Source organism: Akebia trifoliata, chromosome 7 (assembly GCF_017979445.1).
Source record: "Akebia trifoliata isolate Shusen 1 chromosome 7, ASM1797944v1, whole genome shotgun sequence".
Classification (NCBI taxonomy): Eukaryota; Viridiplantae; Streptophyta; class Magnoliopsida; order Ranunculales; family Lardizabalaceae; genus Akebia; species Akebia trifoliata.
Genome location: NC_141381.1, coordinates 2,924,121 through 2,950,171, shown reverse-complemented (window position 1 = coordinate 2,950,171; position 26,051 = coordinate 2,924,121). Strand labels below are relative to the sequence as shown.

General features: G+C 33.2%; 1 protein-coding gene across 5 annotated transcripts; it reads left to right on the top strand.

Moving 5' to 3' along the window:
* The first annotated feature begins 9,522 nt into the window (after positions 1-9,522).
* Positions 9,523-19,683, top strand: LOC147397979 (Nucleotide-diphospho-sugar transferase family protein). Of its 5 annotated transcripts, none has more exons than XR_015179711.1 (6): positions 9,523-10,171; positions 13,557-13,922; positions 14,413-14,894; positions 15,022-15,107; positions 18,774-19,009; positions 19,288-19,683. XR_015179711.1 is itself a non-coding variant. In XM_086447074.1 (5 exons), the coding sequence occupies exons 1-4, from the start codon at positions 9,902-9,904 to the stop codon at positions 15,086-15,088; spliced, it is 1,185 nt and encodes a 394-aa protein (XP_086303200.1). In that variant the 5' UTR covers positions 9,524-9,901; the 3' UTR covers positions 15,089-15,107; positions 19,288-19,683. The 5 variants fall into 5 exon arrangements, 1 of the variants encoding a protein (XP_086303200.1); XR_015179712.1 differs by having other exon boundaries at positions 18,771-19,009; XR_015179714.1 differs by having other exon boundaries at positions 15,022-15,161.
* The last annotated feature ends 6,368 nt before the right edge of the window (positions 19,684-26,051 follow it).

The following is a 26,051-nucleotide window of genomic DNA, read 5'->3' as shown; positions in this document are numbered from 1 at the left end:
CTAAAATAATTCATAATAATTATTACATACATATATATTTATTTATTGCATAGGAGTTCGATTCTTAGTTTGATTCAGTTCTATACAAGTTTAATCCAAGAATCAAACCAAATTAATTGGTTATCCATTTTTGTAACCTAGAATCGAACCGCAACTTGTTTCAAACCTAACCAAACCACCCTAAAGCTAACGGTTTGGATCGGTTCTCAATTTGAACTGGACCAAGTTGCACCCTTACCGAGTGGGATAGCCCACACTGTGGTACGAAGTGGATACAACAATCTCTTGGAGGACCGTTTTTGTCCTTTGTGCTCTTTAAACCGTCTACCAAGAGACTCTAGCAAGTCTATTGGAGATGCTCTAAAAATCTTCTCAATCATGAGATTTGAATGTTGAAGAAAATGAACTTTTGAGGGTGAAGGGTAAAATTTATATAATAAAACACAATGGTTTTCATCCCAATATTTATCCATAAGTAGGGGATTTAGATTTAATCTCCTCACTAATCTCGAGGAATAATTTCAATTTTATTTCTTTTCTCTTCTCCATTTTTAAGAATATCCCTTCAACCTTACTGTGTCTTTTCTCTTCTACCCACTTTCTAATAAAATCCCTCCAATTTCACTCTCTTTCTTCTTCTCCTCTATTTTCAATATTACCCCTCAAATTTTTTTGTCTTTACTCTATTTTTTTTCAATAATACCTCTACAACTGCATCATCTTTCTTTTTTACCCTCTTAATCCCAAAGATGATGACCATGTCGTAGACATGAGCAAACTCTAGTATTATCATATTCCATGATTAATCAATAAATCATTGATTAATTCATCAGTTGGTCGATTTAATCAGCCAGTCATTCATGATATTATTTTTATTTAATCTATAAATGATGTATGGTCATTTTATTGAATCTATTTTCATAACTATATTTTGAATTTGGGACAAATGATCTTTTAGTTGTGATTCAACAAAGGGTATACAAGTAAAATCACTAAAGATGAATTAAAATAAATAAATGCTAAAATAAGTGGACATCCTTTTCAATAAATAAAATATTAGATATATATCCGGACTTAATTTCATCTTCAACCTTTAGTCAATAAAGCTCATTTTCTCTCCTCAAAATTAGAAATCCTTAATGTTTAAGTAGACTTTTTTATCATCATCTTCAATCTTAAGATTCTATCTCCTTTAAACCTTCAAACCTAAAGAATAAGGTATGATTTATGTGAAAGTGAAACACTATGGATTTTTGTATAAAAAAAACCATGTATTTTTTTTTTTTACAAGAGGTTATGATGAGGTTTAATACATTATGAATAACTAGGAATTTTACAAATACCATTTTCCCAAATTGGTGATGTTAAGTTTACCCCTACAAAATGCAACATTAAGTTTACCCCTTGCAGGTCACCCCACCCTTAAGGATTTCTCCTGGAAATTACCTAATGCTTCTGGGTGAAAGGGACAGCATGTGCTATGAGGATTAGTCGGGTGCTTTAAAAGACATGACACCTCTATTAAAAGGAGAGAGAGAGAGAGAGACGTTGACTTTTGATGTAGGGTAAATCTAATCTAGTATTTTATAGGGGGTAAGCCTAATGTTGTCAATTTTGTAAGAGTTACAAAATGTCTAGAAAAATTTAGCTTAGAGGTTCAAGAGCTTAATGAAGGCTTTCTTTATCTTTATTTATTTATTATTATTATTATTATTTTGTGTGTGTGTGTGTGTGTGTGAGTGAGGGGGGGGGGGGGGGCTGATTTAGACATGCCACCTCACTTTTTTGGTGAGTATCATAAATAATGCTTTGTATCTTTAAACTAATGACATGCCTATCTTGATTAGAGCTTAAAATGGTATGGGTTTTATCCGAAATTCGAGTAATCCAAATTCAAATTTAGCGGGTTTGGTTTCATCAAGTATATCTGAATTAAAATATAGTTCGGATATGGGTGATGTCCCTTGACTCGAGTTAGATACGATTCCATCCCTATATCAGTCAAAATTCGAATGATATATTATTGTAAGTCATCTTTCATCAACCAACAATGGTTGGGTGTAATGATCGATGCCTCTCTCCAAAATGATAAGTCTTTGAGTTCAAATCATCATTTTAGTCACATTTTAGCAATTTTCGAATCAATTAATTCGATCATATCAAATCTGGATATAATTTTAATAAAAGTAAAATGGTTCAGATATGATCTTAATTATTATGATTCGATAGGACTACAACTTGGGCGGGCAAAACCTAAACCCAACCTTGGGTTATGTCTAGGCATAGTTAGCTTGGATTTGGCCCTTCGTTTAGGTAGCAACAGAAAATGCCCGACTCAAATCGGGTTGGGCGCAAGCATAGGTATCGATCAACCCGATTTGCCCGAATCTGAACTTAATATGATGATAATTTAAAAATATTTATTATCTTAGTTTCTTTCACCATCATAATTCATATTTCAATATGTATGCTTTTGTTTATCTATATATCAAAATTAATGTGTGTATAAATATTGTCATACAATCATTATATTACAACTTTAAATATTTTTCTTTTCTAGAAAATTGTGATTATTAATAAAAATGATTATTTTAGTTAATCTTATTATTTTTCTTCTCTATTTAAGTTTTCTTATAATTTTATGTATATAAAATTTTGAAACACATTTTTAAGAAAAATAATTGTAAATTTTAAGTTCTTTTACAATGCCACTTACTAGTACTAAATTACCTAGTAGTAATGAGGAATGTGTTAACCTGACCAACCCGACTTGGATATGGTTTGGGTTGAGCATTTCCTGCCCAAGGTTGGATTGGACAAGGGCACGGGTTGATTCCCAATTTGCCCAAGTTGCAACCCTATGATTTGAGTTGGATTCGAATCCGAATATGAATTCAAATATGGATATGGACACACTCATATCCGACCTATTTTAAGCCTTACTCTTAACTTTAATTTTCTTAATAGACTCATGGGAGAAGAACCAAATGACCTCGTCTTCAACTTCTACTAAAAAACCCTTAATTTTTTTTTTCCCCTCAAAATCAGGCATCTTCAACTTCTTCATGTTAATATTTTAACCCTTACCTTCAACCTTAAGATTGTATCTACTCAAATCTTCAAACCTAAACGAAAAAATAAGATTTTTGTTGAAATGTAAAACATGATTTTGGTGTAGAACAAACTAGGATTTCCTACAATGGGTTAAGGTACGGTGGAAAACGATGGATTGAAAATAAAGTTGAATAGATTAAAGTTATCTAAGAGGTTGAAGAGCTTGAAAATGATCGGTTTTGAAATGAATAATAAAATGAGATTTTCAGAGAGGAAGAAGATTATGAATTTTTTTATAGAAAACTTTAGGATTTTCTACAAAGGATTAAATGATCGATTCAAAATGATGAATTGAAGAAGGTTGAGTATATTACAAAAAGATAACATAGAAATCGAAGAACTAGAAGGTGAATGTTTTAGGAAGAAAAGTAAATGATTGTTAATGAAAAATTGAAGACCAGGACATTTAGGGATTTTCTCATTAGTTTGTAAAGAAGACGGAGGTCAAGGGACCCATGTCATCAATTTCAAAACATAAAGAGTTATATTTAATATTCTCCAAAAAGTGGGGGTATATCTAAATCACCCTTTCTTTTCTTTTTCTTTTTTTTTGTGTGTGTGTGTGGGGGGGGGGGGGGGGGGGGGGGGGGGGTTATATTTACTATTGATAAAATCATAGAGGGTGTGACTAAACCATAGTTTGTTATTGGGTCGTGGTCCGTTGAGGCTTGAAAAATTATTAACCTTATTATAATACAAATTGGTAAAATAAAATATTATATTTAGTCTTTAACGGTACCCATTTTTTAATCCATAAGGTTTAAAAATGTTTGGGAAACCTACTTTTATGGGTCGGATATTACGATAAAAATAAAAATTATTTATTTATTTATAAAATTCACTTTTCTGACTAAGCAAGGAAAGTTACATCACGCTACCTCCACACGTGGGACAAAAAACTCGATCGTACGCTACTGGCGTGTAGAATAACTAATTTTTAAGATTTTTTTTAAATTAATAATTTAAAAAAATGATAATTTTTTATTGTATCATTTGAATTTAAATTTGAGGGTTGGTGGCCAAAGTCTTTCCATGTATTTGATTTAAGCTATGAAATCTAGAAGACTAGTATGTTGTTTGGCTAATATGACAATTCATGTGGGCCATCAAACCATAGTAAAGGTGGGACCGTGGGAGCTTAAGTTAGTCATGTTGGTATAACTTTTTTTTTATTTGTATGAGATAAATTTCTAGCCCCATACCTTGAGATGTTCACCATTGGGTAGGGGTGCAACATGGTCTGGTTCAAACCGAGAACTGAACCAAAGTGAGAGTTTGGATTGGTTTGATTCGATTTATAATGAATTTCGATTCGATTCTGGGTTAACAAACTAGAAATGACTAATTTGATTCAATTCTCGATTCATGCCTTGTAAGAACCAAATCAAACCGAGAATCGAATCCTTATATTAATAAAATTATAAATAAATATTATTAATCTATTTAATAAATTATACTTATATTTTTATAGATAAATTGATCATTTTTTATGGATAGATTAATGACATTTTTTTGGATGGATGGGATTAATGACTTTCTTTAATTTATGAAAAAACTATTTACTTTTTTTTAAAAAATGAATGAATACGTTACTGATTTTTATTATTATTAATAGATAGATTAATGACTCGTTATATGAGATTTCATATTCATATCTATTTTTATATATATTAAAAATATGTTAATTCAATTAGGTTTAGAAGATATTGGCAATCCATAGAACCAAACAAACCTTAGCTTAGTTTGGGTTGGTTTGGTTCGGTTCCAATTCTCATTTAAGGGAACTGACCTAGGTAGGTTTGGTTTCAATTTGACCTCAAACCGAACCAAGTTGCACCCCCTACCAATGAGAAATAAGGTGAAGACAAGTTTCTTTTCTAGTTGAGTCGTGATAATATGATACCCCCTCTGACATACAAAAGAAAAATATTTATGATTTTGCGTATCTCGAGGTAAATGATCTATGATTTTATGGGGGGGGGGGGGTATGTCTTAGAGGGTGTCAAAAAATCACTATTCTTTCTAATTTGGTTTTGATAGTATATATGTGATTTCTACGTTAATTCTACTCTAATGAACAAGTCAATTAATAATCTAGTAGAGTTTCAGTTTGAGTTAGTGAAAATTGCGCACATTTATCTCCTATAGTAAAACTTTTTATAACCTAATAGTGAAAATGGGTAGGTGGCTGTCCCATTTACCTTTCTACCACCATACTTTGATGGTAGTGAGGTCCCCTCATCCATTTTGTTTAATTCTTGACTCTTAGAAACTTGCTTGCCCAGATGGGGTAAGAGTTGATCTTTTGTCGTTGTTTGTTTTTATGATTCTACCAGAAGGCTTTAAATTGAATTTCATTTCTATTAAATATTTTTTTGTATTATCATCTCCATGTTAGGTTTCCCCACTTACTTAACATATGCGCGATCTTTGAGAGGGATCTCACCTATTTATTGCTCGAGTGAGTTGTCTATGCCTATTTGTAGATCTTTGTCAAATATCTCCTTCTTCAAATCCATGAAATCTTAATTGATCGTACTCACAAAGGATCAGCATGTTTGAGTCAATCTAACACGATTTATGTTTTAATGATCGAAGATTATTTCATTTTAATGATTTTAGATTAATTTTGTAATTGCGATAATATTTAAAATTTTGCATCTTTATACTATTGTTGTCTTTTAGTTGTAATGCCCACCCACCAATATTTCATTGCAATATTTATTTTTGAGGACTTACATGACTAAAAGCCTCACATCATACTTAAAAAAAAAAAAAAAAAGAAAAGGGACTGACTAGTTGCACTCCATCACTTAAAAATCCCTTATTGCACTCCATTTGGATGACTGCACTCCAAAAATAATTTGAAAAAAAAAGTTTACGATTCATATTTTTGGTTTTTTTTTTGTTCTTCCTCAACTATACCCACATAAATTATTGTTGATTCATTAATTTTTGCAAAAAATATTTTGTTATTTTGAAATCATGTTTACCAAGTTACAATCTCTTGAAATACACAAATTCATATTAATATTAAACGGAGATTGTAAAATCAGTACTTTAAATAAGTTGAAGTCAAAGAGATGACGAACAAAATCAATCACAAAACATGAATAAAGTAGAGTATGAGCAAAGAATCATAACTACGAGTTAAAAGAGGTATTGAAGTGTAAGCAATAGGTTAAAATAGAAGTTATAAAAAATAAAAAAAAATAAAGAATTTTTTAATGTTGGTGTGCAACTAGTCGATCCCCAAAAAAAATCCTATATTAAATTAATAACTGGGCGGTGAAAATTGGCAACTCACATAAGTTACTCTACATTTTTGTGGTTGGAACACCCAACAATTCTTATTTTTAAGAGCTATAATTCTTTACATATGATGTGAGTAGGGGTCGATTTAGAGTGGGGGCACTTATTTTCAAAGTCTATAAATTAGTGAGATATTGCAACAGATTTTAGTGGTAGATAAAAAAATCTGCCACTATTGTCCCGCATGTTTTTTTTTTTTTCCAATCTTAGTTGCCCCCACATAGGCAAAATCCTGGCTCCACCCCTGGATGTGAGAGTCATAAGTTCGTATTAAGTGAGGTGACAAACTCGATACAAGAAAACTAATGATGATAACGATGATTATCTAGTTATCTACTTAATAAAATCTGAACTTCATCAAATATTTTTCGTTCCCCAAATAATAAATAGAGAAATCATAGTAGTCGTCTATGGATTTACAACACTTGATTTAGGTAGGTCACCAAGCCCGCTAAAAGATCTACACAATCCTATCCAAATATACTCTAAATTGGGAAAGTATTCAAAGATAATTGATTATCACAACTCTATAAAGTTGAATTTCAACGATCCAACTCCACAAGATCAAACAAATCCTAAGATATTTCTAAGGTGGTTCGATAGTACTGGAGTGTCACATGTGCTCCATGGTCTTTTCTTCGTGGGGGGCAAAATTATAACGTGGGACATTATTGATATAATTTTTTTTTAAATTACTATTAACTCCTTCAAAATTTAAAAATATTTTGTGAGGGGCAAATTCCTCGACAATTTGAAATATTTTTTTATATTTATAAGTCCTTCAAAGTTTGCAAATTTTTGTGGGGGGCAAAGTTCTTTGAAGATCTTAAAAAAATTTAATTTATGAATAACTCCTTGAAAATTTAAAAAATGTTGTGGGGGCAAAGTTTTTAAAAAAAAAGTTATTTTTAAGTAGCTCCTTAAAGTTTGAAAAATTCTTGTAGGGGGCAATTGCCACCACTGTAAATCCGCCCCTAGTGTTGAACACAGAGTTTAGAGAATATAATGGTCCCAAACAAGACAAAATCATCTTCTATTTTATTTTATGCAATTCCGTGTAGAAACACCCTACCCCATCACCAATAGATGTATCGAGTAAAGTCAATTGTGGGGGTAATTCAATCTCGGGCCCTACTCTACATAAGCAAGTCGCTGGACCACTGACCCACCACTAGAATATTCAAGTTTAAATCATTTTAGAGTGTTACTATTGACACTTCAACTTTTACTTATTATACCTTAATTTCTTAAATTATTTCCTTCATACATTACAAAGGTTTGGTTCAAGTTATTATTTCACCATTACAACGAGTTATAACATGTCGAAATAACTTCAACCCTTATTTATAATTAGGGTTAGGCCCATATAAAATTTTAAATCCAACCAATAGAAATATTAAGAAAAGAGAATTTCTATTGGCACCCCAACTTTTACTTATTGTCATCTATTGACTTATTTGTTTTAAATTTTAATTGTGATGTGATAGAAACTTGACATAGAGAACGACAAATTGCACCCATTACCAATTGCACTCACTCACTTAAATATAGTTGGTCCCATACCGCCGTACCCACGCAATAACTTGGATAGAATGGGCCGGGTTAGCGGATATTATCCGACACATTGGAAGCCCTAATCAAGAATGAGTGCATGTATGCCACGTGTCAACGAGAAGACGTGGTAGACCATGTGTTGGGTCTACGTGACGTTCTTCTCGATGGCTAAGTGAGAGAGCCGTCGTGACGAGTTTCAACTTTGATGCGCTCAGTTCGCTTCAAAATTTTGACGGAACCTTTTATAAAGAAATACACGTGTTTCAAAACCCCCCCACTTTCAAATTTATACCCCACTACTCCTCCACGTTTTCTATTAATATTCAAAACCGATCAAATACGTCCCTTGACCTCTCTCTTCTCTTATAGATTAATACAAAATGACATAATTGCCCTTAACTTTAAATGATTTAAAAAAAAACCCCTGTTTTTGTTCTCAAGAGTAAATTACCTGTCGTTTTAATTAAAAAAAATAAAAAATTTACCTACTCTTCAACTAGATTCTACATCCTATAATATTAAAATAATAATAATAAATATAGTCTTCTTCTTAAAAAAAAAGTTTTACATGAAAAATGATTTTTCATAGAAAATAAAATTTTTAGATGTTTAATTCCATATTTTTCATCAAACGGGTGGATTTCCTACATTGGGTGGTTCCCCAAACCTCAAAAACTAAAAATCATAGTTCTCAAATCAAATAAAATATATTAAAATTTATAAATATTTAAAATTTTGATTTTTTCTTCTCAAAAATATTATATATAGTCAAATAACTCGATTGAGTTTTATAACTGACATAATCTATTTTTTATTCGACTAACTTGAGTTGACAAGTTGACTCAATGGTTGATTCCATCAAATTTTAGTTTAAATCACCTCAAAATCCAATTGAGTCGGGTCAACTTAGCCACCGAGTTTCAAATCAGTTAAATGAGTTTTAAAATTATGTTAAAATCTTTATAATATTTTTTAGGTGCAATTAGATAAATGAAGTCATTTTCCCACAAAATTCACACTTCATCGAAGTCCAAATTCCTTGCAATTTAATTTTATTCTCAAAACTCATCATTAGCTCACGTAACATTTTTTTTACCCTACACGTCAACCAAGTTTTATCTACTATATAACTTTCAAAAATTACATTCCTCCTAGATCTTAAATTCAATTTAATCTTATTCTCAAAACTCATCATTAGCTCATGTAATTTTTTTTTTACCCTACCTCGACAATCAAGTTTTATCTACTATATAACTTTCAAAAATTACATTTCTCCTAGACCTTAAATTCAATTTACTTTTACTATTAAATCCTAAGAACAATATAAGATTTTTGGATTTTAAAGTGCAATAAATACAGTTTGGAAATTAGAATCTGAGGGCATTTTGATAATTTTATAAGGACATTTTCGTACAAAATCCAATTTCGAATGTGGTTCTTTTGAAAAAAAAAATAATAGAAATTATATGCCACGTGTCATAAAAAACAGAGAGTTCGTCCAAAATTTGAAGGCGCCGGACGAATCCAAAGAATTTTCCCTCGCATAGTAGAGAAAGGGCGAGGAAAGCGAAGACTACCCTTTTTCTCTCTAGTCTCTATCTACGCGAGAGAAGAGGAGAAGATAAAGCCTTTTTGTTGATTTTATAATTCTTTTTTATCTTCTATAAGTCAATCGATCCAACTTTAAGGTTCTAAGTTCAATTTCAGAAACGGAAGAATCACTCTAGGGTTTTTTTATTTTTTATTTTTATTAAATTAAATAAAACGCCCAATCCAATAATCATCGATTCGAATCCACACAAATCGAAACCCAAAAACCCTCCGTAATCTTCTCTCCTTCTACTACTACTACTACTACAAATTGATGTCTCCACCATATCAACCCTAATTCAAACCCTAGTTTTGATTGATTGGTTGGTTGATGAAGAGAACAGGAACAGAACAGATGGTAGAGCAACAAAGAAGAGCGACTACGATCATGGCGACGATCCGTGCAGCCATGTCTACTGAAATACTGCCGGAATCCGTTGTACTTCGCCGGATTCTGATGGTCGTGTTGTTCTTATTGGTCGTCGCATTGCCTTGTGTCGTAATCTATCAAGCAGCTTATTCGTTCGAGTTTATCCCTCGTTCGTCCTCACAAAATCTCGTCGATCCCTCTTCGTTTGATTCCAATGGTTCATCTCCTTTGGTGAGTCTTTCTCTGTTTCTTTGATTAGTTATTCTTGAGCTCTGCAAATTTCGGCGCACGTTAGCACACACGCACAAACTCCCTCTCTCTCTCTCTCCAAACTCCATAAAGAGAGGAGAGAAGAGTGAAAAGTTTTGTCAATGTTGGGTTCTGTAAAAAAAAAAATTTATTGGCGCACGTTAGCACACACGTGCATACTTCCCCCCTCCAAAGAGAGGAAATTGAAAAGTTATGTTCATGTTGAGCACTGCAAATATTTGCGCATATTAGCACACGTGCACTATCTCTCTCTCCCTTCAAACTCCCAAGGGGTGGAGAGTGAAAAGTTTTGTTCACTTGAACTCTGTAAATATTGGCGCACTTTAGCAGAACGACGCGCACGTTAGCACACACGTACACGCTTTCTCTCTCACTCCAAGGAGGGAAGAAATTGAAAGTTTTTGATAGGGATATATTTGAATGTTCCTCTGCGATGAACATTTTGTTTATTTCAGAGACCAATTATCTGCTAGATATTTGCCATCCGTTGAACACGCCTCGAGATACGTGTTTAGGGATTTCCATTTACTTTGACCTCTTTAGTTACTCTAGAAATTTAGATTTTTCTACTTTCATCAATGACTTGGACCAAGTCAAAGGAGCCGCCACAAATAACCATATATATATATATATATAAGAGGTGGGTCCACGAATAATTTTGGAATGTTATCTTTCAAATTGAGATGTGGGCATCACCCTTAATCCTTGGTATTGGGCTACACATTGGATGACACCGCCAGAGAAAGTGAAATAAAGTGGACAACTAGCTTGGACCCACAGTGGAACCAATAATAAAGTTGTCAAATCATAGGTTTTAAAACTCGTTGGGGGGACCGAGTTGATTCAGTCGAGTCTACTTGTCTCAAATTGATTTTATAGAAAATATGTGAGAAAATTCTTCTCACATTGTTGTTTTTGGATAGGCAAGGATACATGAATAAATATGAGAGGATACCAACACAATTAGGTAACTCAACTCCTTGATTCTAGGGAGTAAAAATAGAAACCAGTTAAGCCATAAATCTTGGAGATTTGGATACTAATTATCCTCATCTCTTTATTTGGAAACTAACAAAATCTGCTAAATATGGAAATGCAATATGAGATTTCCTCTGATTGCACATTCACAACTTAAAATTATTTGTTAGTGTTTATTTATATTTAGGGTGGATTAGTAGATGAATAGTTACAACTCACAGCATCTTTAATTTGTATATATTGCAAACTATTGAATCATTAGAAAATTGATTGTTTATATATCTAAAACACCAAATCCAATTGACTTGGTCATCCTCGAATTCTCATGTGAATACAATGTATGTCTTGAATAATAACAATTGTAAAGGTGATTGCTTCGAGGGGTTTTATCTTTATCCTTTAGGCTTCACAACATTCTTGTCATTCTTTGAGCTCACAACATTTCGCTCAAGAACGTGCTCTGATACTAATTGTTAAGTGCGTAGTTTATTAGATCAAGAAAAGAAAAAAAGAAATATTTGATTCGAGGTAGATCGGACCTCCTAGACCAATTCGAGATAATTAATCTCCAAATCCAATAAACGAGTCTTTAATATTTCTCTGGATATCCTTTATTAAGTTTTTACTCAAAAAATAAATACAAACAAAATACATCCGTTGAGGATTCTGCAATATACACAAAACCCATCTACATTTCCAACTTCTTAACTCCCTACAATAAAGGAGACCACCCTCTTTTATTGGACTTTCCCATTATCTCACAATCCAACTAAGTTACTCAATTACAAACCCAATATTTACGTAAACTCACAATAGGATTGATTCCCTCCATCTCACCTACTCCACTAACATAGACAATCAAATCAAACCAATAAGGTTTTCGTACGTATCAAAATTTTCCTATTATTTCATAAACTACCTTCAAATCTCTTAATAGTTAAACATGGAAAATTATAGCACCTCAAACGTGTTTTTGAGGATGGGAAATGTGTTCTTTTTAGACATTTGGACAGTAATTTCCACATTTATGATAGGAATATATGCCTAGAGATTCCCACTAGACAGAACCCTAGGACACTTTGTACTAATCCCTATGGAACATATGTGTTTCCTCCCATTTCTGCCATTTGTACATTTGGTGCTCTGCCTCAAAGGTGTTGAGGCTAGAAAAGTCCTGCAAATAACTAGAAGGTAAAATTGTCTGTGTCCATTATTTTCTTTACATGGCTACCCTTGTCACAACCAATTAATTACTGATGTTCCCAAGGTGTATGGGAATCCAAAGGTTGACATTGATGTAGTATTATAATAAAATACCACTAGTGTTACGACACCAGTGTCCTTTCTCAATTACTGAGCAGAAGTGCCTTCCATTGATATATTCTTTCAGTGATAACCATTTCAATTGATGGATAGGAGGATTGTTATAATTTCAATTGGGATAAGGCTTTGTTGATGTAGTTGTTGTAGGACCAAACCTAATTGGTTACCATGGGATATTACTATGATCAGCTCATGTATTTTGGATGCTTAAATTAAACATCTCTTTTTTTTTTTTTTTTTCAAAACAAAATTATGAACTGCAAGAATTATATTTAGGATTTATATTCTGGTTGAAAATAAGGGTATGAAGGCACAGTCCTTTAGAAGGATACTTCTATAGTGCAGAAGTGGCTGTCCAAACAAGCACTAAATGTTGGAATAAATGTTGATGGCGATCTAAAACACATGCAATACAGAAACAATGCATTTGGATAGCTGATTTGCATGAAAGTCATGCAGAAGAACGTGCTTGAAAAACCGTGTCAGAATAATTATATATGAAAAAGAGTACAATATAATTGTAGCTGGAAACATTGTTTTTGTTGAATTAAAATTTATCTAAATTACAACATCAGGGGGCTTAGACCCATAGCTCAGTTGGTTTGACACATTGCAAAACAACTTTAAGGCCGTGGGTTCAAGTCCAGCTTACTCATAAAAAGTGAAATAAAATTTGTCTAAATTAGATTGTGATGCAGGACGATGACTTCACCATGGACTTGATTTGCTTTCCGCATTAGATTGTCAGCATGTTTAATGTGAGTTCAAGACTGCCACATAAGATTCTAAAAATATACATTTAGAGACATTGACATGGATATGGTATGTTGGACAAACATGATCAAATAGCACTGTTTATCCTTTTTCTTGAGCCCCTAATGTAGATAGGGGCTTACATGATAGGAAAAGTAATCCTTCGATTCAATATTCTTTCATGTTCATGATTTTGAAATAGTAGATTTAGTTGTGGCATTTAACGAACAAATACATTTTCATGCAATATATTCTGTTCTATTTAGTATTTACAATACATATACAATTGTAGGATAGTGAGGAGGTTAGGCTGAAGAGAGTTTTGAAGGCGGCATCCATGGATGATGGAACTGTTATCTTAACTACTTTAAATGAAGCATGGGCAGCTTCAGGTTCAATTCTTGATCTCTTTCTTGAGAGCTTCCAAGCTGGGTATCGCACCCGTCAGCTTTTGAACCATTTGGTGATCATTGCATTGGATAGCAAAGCATATGCTCGTTGCTTGGATATTCATCCATATTGCTTTGCTCTTACCACTGAAGGAGTCGATTTCTCCGAGGAGGCTTATTTCATGACCCCTGACTACCTGAAGATGATGTGGAGAAGGATTGATTTTCTAAGATCTGTTCTTGAGATGGGATACAGCTTCATCTTCACGGTACTCTCTCTCTCTCTCTCTCTCTCTCTCTCTCTCTCTATGTATGTATATGCCTCTCTTATCTTTGAGTGCTTCCCATTTATCTATATCTCTTATGAACTTTGGATTTGGGCTTTCCCTCACTTCCTCCATCATGTTACAATGTTAACAAAGAACACCTCACTGGTTCTTCTCCATCACATAGATATTGAGAAACATAAGACATAAAAGGAATCACTTTGCGCCATATGTTTTCCCAAATTTCACCTTTTCACTCGCACTGATTTTTTAACCAATGCTTTTTACATAATAAATATTAAGGGCCTTAGATAGTTCGAGCATAAATTTCTTCATTCTTGGTAATGAATGTGTGTATTGCTGGTACCACTTCCCTTTTTCCTATTCTCATCCTTGGTTATTAGCCTTTTGGATTTTTTTTATTTAAATTTTTTGCTTCATAGCTATTTTATACCCATTTAAATGCTTTTTGAATCATTTTATTCTTCTTCAGGATGCTGATATAATGTGGTTTAGGGACCCTTTTCCACGCTTTAATCTGGACGCAGATTTCCAGATTGCATGTGATCACTTCTTGGGCAGTTCTTCCGACTTAAATAACAGGCCCAATGGAGGGTTTAATTATGTCAAGTCCAACAACCGAACAATAGAGTTCTACAAATTTTGGTACTCCTCAAGAGAGACCCATCCAGGGTATCATGACCAGGATGTGTTTAACAAGATCAAATTTGATCCGTATATCACCAAGATTGGATTGAAGATCAGATTCTTGGATACTGCTTATTTTGGTGGGCTTTGTGAGCCAAGCAAAGATTTGAATCAAGTCTGTACAATGCATGTAAATTGTTGTTATGGTCTTGATAGCAAGCTTAATGATCTAAGAGTTATGCTTGAGGATTGGAGGAAGTTTAAGTCTTTGCGACCAAGTTTGAAGGCATCACAGCACTCTTCTTGGAGTGTTCCACAGAATTGCAGGTAAGATGTAGAGTTTAATACTGTGGTCATCCAAATCCTAGCCTTAGTTCTTCTTCATTTATATTTCTTTAATTTTCTAGTGTTTATTGATTACGTCCTTTTCTGTTTTTTGATTGATTTCTTACAGTCTTGGGTCCTACCATCCTCCTGACACTACCAAGAAAGATGTACCACCACAAGGAAAGAAAGATTGACAATGCAAGATTTATGAAGGTAAAATGTTTTCTCTTAGTCTGACAACAAAATCTCAAGTAGCAAATAAACAAGGTTAGTATAACACAAAACCTTTATGAGTCCCAATATTTTGAAAATTATAAAACATTTTACATCATGTACTCATTTGGATATGTTAGCATATCAACCTGTTGAATCAACTTTTGAAGTTTCGAATTGGTTTCTTATGCCATCACAATTCTTGTCATTAATAACGCCAATAGGTTTCCTAAAGTGAGTAGAATTTGATTTTATTCATTAAGTTCATAAATTTTTTCTTTGGATAAGTGAATTTGTATTAAAATATCAATAAAGAGCGGTCAAGGGGGCCAGCCCAAAACAAGAGAAGGGAACTGAAGCCCTAGCCAGATTACAAAGATCACTTCTCACTAAGAAATATTCCAAAACAACTCCCCTTTGAACTCATTATACATACTTTACCCCTGAAGAACTACTGCCCCAAGACAGACATGATTACATTAAACATTGATTGCTCCTTATCTTCAAAAACTCTGCTATTCCTCTTTTTTCAAATAGCCCAACAAATAGCAAATAGGGTAAATCTCCATATGATTCTCTTGGCCTTCTTGATGAAGAAGAAACGTAGAGAGTAGCATTTAGACTTAAGGATTCTATTTTCCTTGCTTTGGCTTCTTAATGGAAATGGGAGGAAGGAGAATGACAGATAGATGAGGTCTTCTCTCTTAAAAACGAGAAAGTAAACCTCTACCCTCTAAACAGACAAGTGGTGAAGTACGTGTATGTATTTGTATCCTGTTTTACTTACCTATATGGCAAAGGTAATGATCAAACCAAGGGAAGAGTTTACAAGAGAACAATAGGACCAGCCGTGCTTTATTAGGGAGCTGCAACTTTGGTAGTTAAGAGATAACATGTTCCTAAGATGGATGAGAGGAAACTCTAGGAAAGACGACATCAGAAATGAGTTCATTTGAGGGAATGTAAGAAAAACTCTTCTATGAGGTGAAGTAGTGGAAGGTCAATTGGATGATTTGAGGATGTACAGCGAGACCAATGTCAACTTCAATGTTAAGTGCTTTTGTGTAAGTTCAGGACTCGGAAAGGGTGCCTTGAAGGCAAAAAATGTTGTGCATTAATGCTCCAACTTAAATATTGCAGATTGAAAACCCCAAGTGCAGGGTGCATAGTGAAGTAGTAAAAAACTTGGGAATTCGAGGTCGATCCACAAGGATTGACTAGTGTAGCTAAAATTAAGGGATACAAAAATGGATAAAAACAAACTCTTAAATTTATAAATTGAAAATTTCTTGATTGAAAACTAAATCTACCATAATGAAAAAAGTTAAATTCAATTTGGGAAAACTGTTAAGGATTTGAAGATCCACCATAAAATTGCAACTGATATTTTATTGATTTTTTTATCACTCAATTAAATCTGAATAAAGATTCTATATAATCAAAAAATTTAGAATTGAAATTCGCACTCAAGTTTTCATAAAACACTGGATTTACTAAATTATTGTTTTTAAATAATTTCCATGCCTTAATCTACTACACGGAATCCCAAGTATCTAATGTAATAAAAAAACACATCAGATCAAGAAATTGTATTAGTAAATTAATCTGATTAATAATCTAATCAAATAAATAATAAATAAATTAATTAAAAAATAATAATGCATTAATCCATCAATTAAAATAATGAAATTACAATCTTGTGGCTTCCCTTCTTACCTTAACATTAATTTTAGTTGGTCAATGTAAAATACATCATTATTTCATCGACTTAAAAAAATAAAATAAAATAAAGGAGGATGCAAACACAACCCGGATAATTTTTCACGTTGAATCCCTCTTCAGTCCTTCACTTTTCCTTCTTGATGGTTGAATTTGTGCGAAATTGGAGAAAACATGAAGGAATTTAAGAGAAAAAAATAGAGAAGAAGAAACTTGGGAGATGCCCATGAACAAATGGTGATTAACTGGAAGAATTTGAAGATGTGAATAATGGTGGTTAATAGGGTTGGAGTTGGAGATTTTAAATATAAAATAAGGGGATTGGAAATCATGGAGGATCAGGAGAAAATTTTGGGTGTGTTCTTGCTACAGTGTGTTACTTCAACTATGGTTATGAACTTTTGAGGTGTATTGAAGGGGGCACGTAGGTGAGGTAGGTCAACACCCCTGCTGACAGGCCAGAGGATAACACAAGCTCCCTTAATGATTTAATCAAATTGCCGACTTTCTCTCTCCTTAATCTCTGCTACATTTTCTACCCTACCCCAATCTTTCTCTCCTCTATCCTTCCCTATTTCTTCTTATTTTCTCACTCTCTCCCTATCTTCAACTATTTCCAATCTCCTTATTTTCTATTTAATCTCTCCAACTCCAACCCGAATTAACAATCATTATTCAGTTCAAATTCTTCCACTTAATCACCATCTTTTCGTGGGCATCTCCTAATTTTATTCTTTTCTATTTTCCTCCAAGTCGCTTCATTTTTTCTCCGATCTTGTACAAATTCAACCATCAAGAAGAAGTGAATGATTGAAGAGGGATTCAACGTGAAGAAGTAACCGGGTTGTATTTGCATTCTCCTTTTTTATTTTTTTTACTTTTTATTTATTTTAGTCCATGAAATTATGATGTATTTTATGATCATCAGCTAAAATCAATGTTAAGATGAGAAGGAAAGCCACAAGATTGTAATTTGGTTATTTTATTGATAGACTAATGCATTATTAATTTTAAATTTATTTATTTATTTATTGTTTGATTAGATTACTTTACTTGTACAATTTCTTGATTTGATGTGTATTTCGATTATATCAGATACTTGAGATTCTCTATTGTAGCTTAAGGCGGTGAAATTGTTTAAAAATAATAATTTGATAAATCCAGTATTTTATGAAAACTTGAGTGCGAATCTGAATTCTAAAATTTTCGATTAAATCAACTTTTATTCCAATTTAATTGAGTGATAAAAAATCAGTTGCAATTCTGTGGTGGACCTTCGAATCTTTAATAGTTTTTTCATATTGAATTTCAATTTTTTTATTCAGTTGTATATAGTTTTCAATCAATAAATTTTCAATTTACAAATGTAGGATTCTGTTTTTATCTGTTAGTTTAGATCCCTGTGGATTGACCTCGGATTCCTGAATTTTTACCACTACGCTTCCCAACCTGCACTTCGTATTTTAAATATGCAATATTTAAGATGTAATGAGTTTTTGGCACTGTTTGCCCCTTGTGTTTCTCTAAAATTCTTTCTCCATCTTTTTAACTTCTATTGCACCAAAAGTCCATCTCTAGTATCTTTCTTACACTTTGAGCCTCTCATACCTACAACAATTTACATGTATACACATTACGTTACAAAAGATAACTCCAAATATAATTGAATAGTAGAAAAGGATTCATGTTCCCCATCCCAATATTTGGGACAAGGCATAGATGACAACTGTACTCTGTAGTATTATATTATGTTGGTTATGTTGATGTAATTTATATAAATTATGATGTAGAACTTATTCATGAGATGGAGGAGGTGACTTTGTTTTTGTGTCTTATTGAGTTACCATTAAGGGTCTTGTTTTAATGGAGATGCCCATCACTTGAACAAATGTCACTGGCAATGTTCACCCCAAATTGAGAAAATAGTGGCAATGTCTTGTCCAGCAGGTAAAGACTTCTTTGGGTTATTGTTCCCATTGCAATGAGTTGGGAGCTTTTGAAAGAGAGGAATTGGAGAGCGTTTCAGGGTGAAGAAAAATCTTCACATGATGTGATCATGGAGATATCGGGACTGCTCTATAATTGGAGCAAGTTGAAGGAAGAGTTTCACAGGGTCTTTTTCGAAGATTTTGTGTTCAAGTGGGAAGCGAAGCTTCACGTAAAATGTGATTGGAGTCAGAGAGGTTGCCCTTCTCTGTGGTGTTTTTTCGCTTTGTTGGGGGCCATCTCGTCCTCCTATTTCTTCTTTCTTTAATAAAATTTATACTTGCAAAAAAAGAGAGTAACTCTTGGCTAAGACGGAACCAGCTTGACTTAGCCAAACTGAGTCATCTGTATCAGTGTAGGCTAGTTGAACATCAAAAATCAAGATTTCCTTTCCTACTTTACATTCAGTTACATAATATTTTAATCTTCAAGCTAATCTTCTTCCTCACTTTCTATTCGCATTTCAACCTTGCAGATCTAAAATTGTTTTCGTGTCAAGTTGTGGACAAGAGACGATTCCCTCTCATCTTATGCCGTCAGCTGTATCTATTGGGCATACATTGATAAAAAACGGAAAACATATGAATAAGGTTGCTTGGCATTCCTCATTTGATTTATTATTATTACAAGAGCTTCAATGGAATCTCACTACCATTAAGAATCGTTTCCACTCATTTAGCTTCTGTAAGTGTGTATTTTCTTTTGTTTATAGATAGATAGATAGATAGATGATTTAGTGTTTCCAAAATGATGAATTCAGATTTCAGGATTCCTTGCTTGTAAACATTGTGTAATAGGTCTCATCATTAGTTTCTCATTGAACAACATGAAGTGAATAACATGGGGTTGAATGTTTTTATTTTATTGGTAATCTGGATTTGAAGGGACTCCACTCTTTACAAAATTAACGAAAGTAACTATCTTCGACTAGAATTCTCGTTAGCTCTTGAGGTTCCTCAGTTAACCCCTACCCATCCGAGCTCCCAATCTAGCTAAATGATCTGCTGCTCTATTTTCCTTGTGCCAGACCAACTCAAAATCTCATGTCAAGAAAGTCGAAGCCATATCTTATCTCTCTCTAATCAGTTTCATGTCTCCTAGAGGTCGAAAATTCTTTTTTATTTTTTTTTATTTTATAGTACTCTTTATTGAAAACAAAGAGTTTAAGTTTATTAATCAAAGATGCGATTCTCCCGAGAGGTCACAATTACCGTGAGCAAACATATAAATGACGAGTAATGCATCTTTGCCATCCTACTAATAAGATTCATCATTAATTATTAAATTATTATTATTATTTAACAAGAATGATTCCATCATTAAATATAATATGCCCAGTCCTAATCAGCATATATTTTTTTGGATCAACATGTTGAGATGGATTAGTGGAATAACGAGGAAAGGTAAAATTAAAAACTAATGCATTTTGGAAAAAATGTCCAATATGCGATAAACTAAGATTAAGTGAAAATTGGTTCATGGTCTGGGCATGTTCAACGAATGCCAATCTCTAATTATTGGAATAAATATATAAGTTGAAGTTCCTAAAAGTGCGAAAGGACGACCCCCCCCCCCCCCCCCCCACCCACACACACACACACACACACACACACACAAAATAAATAAAAAATGGATGGAACAAAGCTGAGCCCGTAGGTTGTGTTCAATACCCAATATGAGCAATATTTCCTTGGGGCCACACACAAGGGCATTCCTTCACTTATGTGATGCGTGTGATGGGCGGGCATTGTATGCGCCCTGGGGAGGGTCCCATATGCCTTGGTTTTGGCCTTGGCTCATCCGGTCCCCCTAGTCGGACATAAGTCCGGACAACTCCATCATAAAAAATTAAGAAAAAACATATAGAACTCGCTCTTAATAACATAAGACTTGGCTTTGGTCTTAGGCAGAGTGGAATGAACATTATTTGTTTAGCTGACACCAATTTCTCTGGTAGGCTGACCTCAAAATTGCTTTGCAGTGTGTCAAACCAACTAAGCTACGGGTCTCAGCCCAAAAATGACCTTTTCGGGTTTAGATCATCACAGTCTGCAGTTCGTTATCAATGCTGGTTTGGGAGATTAGGTCCACCAACAAGAATCAGCCTTATTGGTGATTTTTAGCAGTTCGATTATGAATTCCGGCCCACGATGAAAATGGTCAAAGACAACACATAGAAATCACTGATCAAATTTGTTTTTAATGAGTGCGTCCCGAAAGCAGTCCTAACTGCTATGGTGATTCCTTAGTTCCATTTATTATGGGCTCTAAACAGAACTATAATTGGATTTGAAGCCCATGGTGAAAGTTAAATTAAAACAAGGACAGTCAATGGGCTGGACCACAAACAGCCCGTGACTCAAAAGCCAAACCTAAGACTAGCCTGTCTAATGGTCTTGGCTAGGCCTAATAAAATGTATATAATTCTAACCTAGTATGCAAGAAATTGGGCCTTTTTACGGGCTGGACATTGAAACTAGCCCATTTACAGACCTAAAACTATTGTGTAGAAAGAGTTTTGGATGTGTATTGGGTCAGTGGGCCCAAGAGTACAATAACATTGGACACTGAATAGTTATAAGTAACAATGCAGAGACTTGCTACCATACAACAAGTAGTAATGTAATTTGATATTCCACTCTACTAATGCTTCCACCAAATAAGCCAAAACACATTTGGACAATGTGTTTTTTTAATTTTAAAAAGGGTATATATTGCTGTCTTTCACCATTGATGCACAGTTAAGTATGTTTAAAATAAGTATCAGTCGCATTAATTTACTATAACTAGAATTTCATCCATGGAAGGTGGTTGTTATCGTTTTATGGATCCATGAATATGAAATTCAATATATATATACTATTTTTTAATTTCTTAAATCTACGCAGAAATAATATTCTAGTTTATATAACTAATTAATAAAATAAAATGATTTTTTATTTTTATTTTGCTTCACAGCTAATTGGTTGGTCAATTAGCAAACTACCCAATTAAATTTTTTGTTAGATCTGATAACAATCTGATCATGTCTTGATTGGATCAAACTATCAAACCCATTGAAGCAGGACATAATTGATCAAGTATTGGATTCCATAATCCTCAATCTGTATCTAAAGTTATCAGGTTGGATTATATGGCTCGGATCATTTAGCCTACTATAGAGTATTTAGCCTCTAAAGTCTAATCAGCAAGTTAGACAACAATAAATATATATAACCCATATATGGGAAGCTTTCAGAGGTCCTACAGAAAGCAAAATATATTTTAAAATAGGGATTAGAAGTTTTGGAATGAGTTGAAAACATAAGCCCATTCCCAAACTTTTAACCCATACATTTAAAAAATGGTTGGCTCTCTTAAGGGCCTCCGAACTCCACCTATATACATATGAGGCGTTCAAGGATCATATACAAAATCAAATACTGTGCCAAACATTTTTCAATAAATGGGTTAGAAGTTTCGGAATAAGATGATATTTTGTGAGGATGATCACTATGACGAGGGGATCACCCTTACAAAAAACCAGTCCATTCTGAAACTTATAACCTCATCAAACATGATTTACAAAAATATGACGGTCCACGATTCTTCAATTTGTAAATTAGAGTTGGAAGTTTCAAAATGAGTTGATTTTTGGTGAGGATAATCTCTTCACCATAGAGATTATCCTCACAAAAAATCAGCTCATTACACTACGTGAAAATTAGAAAATTAAAACAGAAAAAATTGACGGCTGAGGCCCACGAATTTTAGAAATTGAATTTTGACGATCTAGGTCAGTCAAAATTCTAGATATTCCTAGATTTGATGGCTTAGAGCTGTCGACAGTTTTAGTTTATCAAATTTTTTTTTTTTTTGACAATGAAAAATTAAACGCCAATTCGACCTTTTTATCCGTTAAATTTGGACTTTTTTCACATTGTGTTATGAAACTTTTAACCCCTTCAAAAGTGGTTTACAAATAATTGATGATCCACAATCTTTAACTTGTAAACTAGGGTTAGAAATTTTAGAATTGACTGGATTTTTGTGAGGATGATTTACTCATCATAGTGATCATTTCATTCCAAAACTTCTAAATCATATATTGAAAAATGTTTGACTCCCTTTAGGGCCTCCAAAGGTCTCATATTGAAGTTTAAAATTTTGTTTTCTAGCAAAGATGCATGCATACTTAGTGCTTGGATGGGTTCGCATAATTTTTTTTTTGGAAAATTAAGACTTGGCCCAACTCTGATGTTTGACTTGCGAGTCAAGTGTATTAATAATCAATTTAAAATTTTCAAATCATATTTAGTCCCTATTTTTTGAAGGATAACATTAGATACATTATAGCTCAAAATTAAAATTGTGAGTAGAAATCTTACTCCTATACCTTGTGAGATACATGACTCAATTAGTAGAGTTTTTGAATCAATTTTTTATCGGTCAATTTGCTCAGGTAGAATGACTAAAATTCTACTTTGATGCTCAAGTCAATCTCTAATTTAAGATAATCATGACTTGTATAATAGAAGATTATATAATTTACTTTCTTTTCTTCTCTCTTTTATTGTACTCAAACCGTCTTCATTAAACCTTCGACACTTCAACCATTTTGTGTCATTCCCCTTATGATGAAAGTAAACAAGGTTGATTGGCCAATGCAATCATCATGCAATTCTGGATATCTGTTAAGTGGTCGATTGGCCACTTTGGGTCGTTCCCATGTCCAAGGGTCACCGATTTGGTGACTCTTGTATGCTTGGATGAATGTTTGAAATTTTGAATATTTACCCATTACAAAAACCATATTAGAAATAACTCAACTAAATTCGATTCATCAAAGTTCATAGTTAACACATTGAATCAATCCACACCAAGTCACTTCAAAATTCCATCAAGTAGAGATTGCCCGGTCCATATTTGAGATACTTGATTGTTTTTTATTTGATTCTAAATCCTATTAGGATCCAAATTTGATCGAATGACAATTGAATTAGTCGAAATGAGATAAAAAAGAAAAATCAAAATAATACAAAAAAATATAAATGAGATACATATATTTAAACAAAATATATAATATAATTTATCACAATTTATCGGATTGGGGGTCTATCATTATCAAACTAGGACATGGTTGACCCAGAACCAATCCTATGGGTTATCAAATCGAATCATAATCAAAACCCAAAACCCAAATCCTAGATCCAGATCCAAAAATATTGGACTGGATTTTAGATCTGATCCGATCCAGTGACAGCCTTTGCATCGAGTTCTGAATTTCTGCATGGATGGAAGGATACAATACGAAAAAAAAATTCGCTTAAAAAGTTATTGGAGAAATAATTATGAGAGAGAGAAGTTTAAAATTGTGAAAAGCTGACTGACTTTTCAAGAAAAGATTAATTAGAACATCCTTAGTAGGACCCAAACGACAAAATTGTTCCCAATCTATGATTCCAAAAGAAATTAAAATAGTAAAGTCTAACGTGCACCGTGAGGCAGAAGTGCATATTAGCCGAAATATAAGGGATAGAAAATAATATGGAATGTTTGGAAAGAAAATGTCAAACAAAGAGGTGTAGTATACATACGTGTTTTGTTGAAGAACAATATAGTAATTAAGGAAGCATTTTTTTTTTCCTACTCTCTTCTTCTGATTATCTTGGGAGATTAAAATTATTAAATTTTCTTGCAGACAAAATATAATATATTGTTACATATAAACAATAACAACATCATGATTCATGAGAGACAACAATGTTCAATGAAATTAATCTAAATTATTCCACAATAAATTCTCTCTCTCTCTCTCTCTCTCTCTCTCTCTCACACACACGCACACACACACACACACGCACAGACATAAAAAGACAATAAACACTCCATGGTAATGGGGGGTAAGAATTACCAACATAATACTCAGGTTGTGATAGAAATACTGAAAGTTTAATAACCCATGCATTAATCATGAATTCATAGAGAGTTACATTTTTTGCCAAGCAATTTATACAGAGAATTACATTAGTTTAAAAGTAGAAGAAAATCACAATCAGTCTAACTAATAAGAGAAAATTTTACTTCATACTGACCTTAAAAACAAACCTTTCTTATAAATCAACTTGCCATTATTCGATTGTGAGGAGATGTAGTAATAATCAATGTTTTGTTTTGATCAAGAAAGAAGTCAAGACAGTCTCGATCAAAATATTTTGAGATATTCCAAAACTTTTTTAGATATATTCTGAAATATTCAATGGTTTGAGATAAATATTTCATTTCTATCACGACCAAGATCAGGATTTATCAATTGAAATATTCTAAAATGATTTTGGTATTTTAATAATGTCATATAGTACTCTAGGTGTTGGGTTATCCAACCTCAAATCTCCTTTTTGCCACATGACAATCTTTCTGAATCACTCACCCTAGAATATTTGGCCCCTCGTTTTTGGTGGTTTAAGTCATTGGTTTAGCATTTTTCATCAAAAATCAGATTACTGATAATAATAATAAAAAAAAAGTGCAAAATCTTCTCTGAATAATAATAATAAAAAAAAGATAATAATTGAATCCTAAAAGTTGAAGGAAGTCTAATTTTTGATATGGAGGTCCACATCAAAGTGAGTGACGAACATTCTGATTCTGTGGATCTGAAAGTGGGCCTTTGTGGCACTAAAAAAAAGGGAGATTAATAGAGCATAGTTAAAAAATAAAAATTCAACTCGACTTGAATGTCCACCAAGTTGAATCAAATGGAGAACTTGCAAGTCGTCTCGTACGAGCCAAATAAAAATATATTTTTTTTCTCTCCTACAAAAATATTACATAGACGAATAATCCATCGAGCTTCTGACCCGACTTGGTGCATTTTTGAGCTGATTAGACCGAGTTGAAGGGTAATGATTTTCTAATGCAAGTTGATTCCATAGAGTTTTGGAGCCGACTCACCTTGAAAACAATCAAGTTGATTTGAGTCAGCCAACTTTCGAGTTGACTCAATGAATTCTAAAACTATAGTGGTTAAGTACGGGGTCTGAACATATTTTTGTAACCTATCATAGAAGCCAAAAAAGTGGTTTCCTTACTAGAAAGAAAATAGAAATGTACTGCAGATGCTGATGCACACTTCAGAAGCTTTGTTTACCAGATAATCTACAAAACTGCATTTTAAATAAAAAAAGAGAAGAGAATCTTTTTTTATTTCAACACTGCCTTCTAAAAACAGCGAAAACAAGAGAGCAAAAGAGAGGGAAA

What these genes read in the sequence shown, in the direction of transcription:
- LOC147397979 (XM_086447074.1), top strand. Translation starts at nt 9,902, where the DNA reads ATGAAGAGAACAGGAACAGAACAGATGGTAGAGCAACAAAGAAGAGCG. An exon ending in CCAATGGTTCATCTCCTTTG is followed by an intron (nt 10,172 to 13,556) that starts GTGAGTCTTTCT and finishes ATACAATTGTAG; the next exon opens with GATAGTGAGGAGGTTAGGCT. An exon ending in AGTGTTCCACAGAATTGCAG is followed by an intron (nt 14,895 to 15,021) that starts GTAAGATGTAGA and finishes GATTTCTTACAG; the next exon opens with TCTTGGGTCCTACCATCCTC.